Here is a 1,332-nt window from a genome sequence, read left to right on the forward strand (position 1 = left end):
AGCAATGCTGGGTTTTGAGCACTGGTCGTGGGACCATCTTTTTGTTGGGACCACAGACCATACCTTCTCAGTCAACCTATGAAGTTGGTTGAAATGGAACGCATCTTAGATCTCATTTACATTTAATATTAATGCTTACATTTGGAACCTCAGTGCCTCAGACTCATTATTCTATTACTCTGTTTCTACTTTGAGTTTAAGTAAAGTTCTATGTGCACACAGTTGTGCGGCTACAGGTAAATAAATGGGTCCCTAATTTATCCAGACCCTGCAGACTTAAAAAAAAAAAAGACTGCAGTTGCATACAATCTTACTTTACTTTAAACATGTACCTCACCACAGTTGCATCAGATGATTCTACTTAATAGTGACATCGGGCTGACAGTTACAATACACGAAGGAACACAAACAGCATTTTATGATTCTGACAGAAATATGTAATCACAGGTATTGATTAGGTCACACGTAACTTCATTATCACTCAGTTTAACAAGCTGGCATGCCTCCATATGAAATACATGAATGTGCAGTTGACACATACATGACAATAAGAAACCTATAACACCTCTGTCTTCAGGTAGTGTTGTGTCCTGTGCTTCACCTGCGGGCTGTTTGGCACACTCGGTGGTCTCTGGTCATAGTCCCCCATGCACACAGCTACAAAGAAAAGGGTCCCTCCAATGGCCAGAGCCAAACCTCCAAACCATCCAGAGAACATTGCCTCCCCATACTCCCAGCGAGGCATCACATCAGGAAAACCCTCGTCCCAGAATTCCACTACAGTTGTGTACGCCACAATAGAGACAGGAACCAGAGTGGTGACCCCCGACACCCAGGACAGCACCCCGCTGAGCACGAGGAGCGTTCTCTTTGGACCTGGCTGCCCCACACACATCTCAACCCCCTCCAGACCTGGGAAGGCAAGCAACACAGCTAAACCTCCAGTGCCTATAGACACTGACATGAGAACTCTGGAGATCTGCAGGTCCATTGGGAGTCCCAGGACAGAATCGTAGGCTTTGCACTGAATTCCCACCTCCTCGGTGTAAATGCAGGTGTGCCACAGGCCAGAGTACCAGTTCTCCATCTCGTTCAAGTCAGAGTTCATTGTCTTCCACAGGGGAAGGAAGGTGGTGATCAGAGAAGTGACCAAACCCCCGACTGTCACAAAGAATGCAGTCCTTTGCATCACTTTAGTGGTTAGAAAAACCATCTTTGGCCACTGTGCATATACACGGCGTATTGTGAGTCTGCTGTTCAGATCTATCTAACAGCTTGTATCCAGAGAGGCTGTGCAGCCCATCCCACCTGCTAGGTAGCAGGACAGACCTG

At 46.6% G+C, this 1,332-nt stretch overlaps 1 protein-coding gene across 1 annotated transcript; it reads right to left on the minus strand.

The window, feature by feature from the left end:
* Positions 1-470: 470 nt before the first annotated feature.
* On the minus strand, positions 471-1,332 carry cldn26 (claudin 26). Its single transcript, XM_020594618.1, has one exon. It carries the CDS (start codon positions 1,211-1,213, stop codon positions 557-559), a length of 657 nt encoding a protein of 218 aa, XP_020450274.1. The 5' UTR covers positions 1,214-1,332; the 3' UTR covers positions 471-556.

Source organism: Monopterus albus, unplaced genomic scaffold (assembly GCF_001952655.1).
Source record: "Monopterus albus unplaced genomic scaffold, M_albus_1.0 scaffold23.1, whole genome shotgun sequence".
Lineage (NCBI taxonomy): Eukaryota > Metazoa > Chordata > Actinopteri > Synbranchiformes > Synbranchidae > Monopterus > Monopterus albus.